This window comes from Trypanosoma equiperdum, assembly GCF_001457755.1.
Source record: "Trypanosoma equiperdum strain OVI genome assembly, contig: ctg_980, whole genome shotgun sequence".
NCBI lineage: Eukaryota > Euglenozoa > Kinetoplastea > Trypanosomatida > Trypanosomatidae > Trypanosoma > Trypanosoma equiperdum.
Window position 1 is genome coordinate 2233 of NW_027124954.1, and position 832 is coordinate 3064.

At 47.0% G+C, this 832-nt stretch overlaps 1 pseudogene across 1 annotated transcript in view; it reads left to right on the forward strand.

Moving 5' to 3' along the window:
• TEOVI_000852700:pseudogene overlaps positions 1–706 on the forward strand; it is a 1551-nt pseudogene extending 845 nt beyond the window's left edge. Inside the window, exon 1 of the mRNA in view lies at positions 1–706. This exon is cut by the window's left edge and continues 845 nt beyond it. Coding sequence covers positions 1–706 — 706 coding nt within the window.
• Positions 707–832: the final 126 nt, after the last annotated feature.

Here is an 832-nt window from a genome sequence, read left to right on the forward strand (position 1 = left end):
CAGGTCGAGACTACCGAGCATTTTTACTGCTAACAACGCTATTACGCCTGCACCGGATGGGTCAATGTATGGTGAGTATAATGCATTTAATCGTGATTATGATGCTCCGGGGGTGTTGGGTGGTGGAAGGGGCGCGATGTTCCCCAACGTTCCCATCAATGGAGGTTTTAAAAAGTCTTCTGTACCCGCGCCACATGTGGGTTCCTTGTTAGAGTTAGTGGACACTTCTACCGTTTCAGTGTTTGCAGCGGATTCGCGTGCGGAAAGTACGGACGATGCGAATAAGCAACAGCTGCGACGAGTGGCAAACAACGTGGGGTGCAGTCCTGTTGTAAAGGTCGCATCACCTCCGCGGCAGGCTCAGAGAAATTGTAGGGTTGTTGTTCGGGAGGATTTGGATGGTGTGGAGTGGCACACAAAAAATGTCGAGTTCCCCGTAGTTGGTAGCGATGAAGGAAACAAAAGTCGCGAAGTTAGCACCACGTTTGCATTGCCCGGATCAATTTGTACATTTGGGGCCACTACTGACGTAAGTGAAGATAGTGGTCCACGCGGTTGGGTTGGCGTTGGGGGGGATTTTGGAGTTAGTAGTAGTGATTGGTATGCACGGCAACGCAGTAAGTTAATGTCTGATGAGTCCGACGTAAACTCTAAGGATGGTGCAGGTGAAGTTGATTCCAGTGGTGACGCCGCGGAAGAGATGTAGGCAAAAGAGTAGCAGAGGTGATTAATTTCTCCTACTTGGGTTCCATTTTATTACCATTATTAATTTAGGAACAACTAAATATTAACGAAATAAAGGAAGAAAACAAAAAAGAGAACGAAAAAAAAA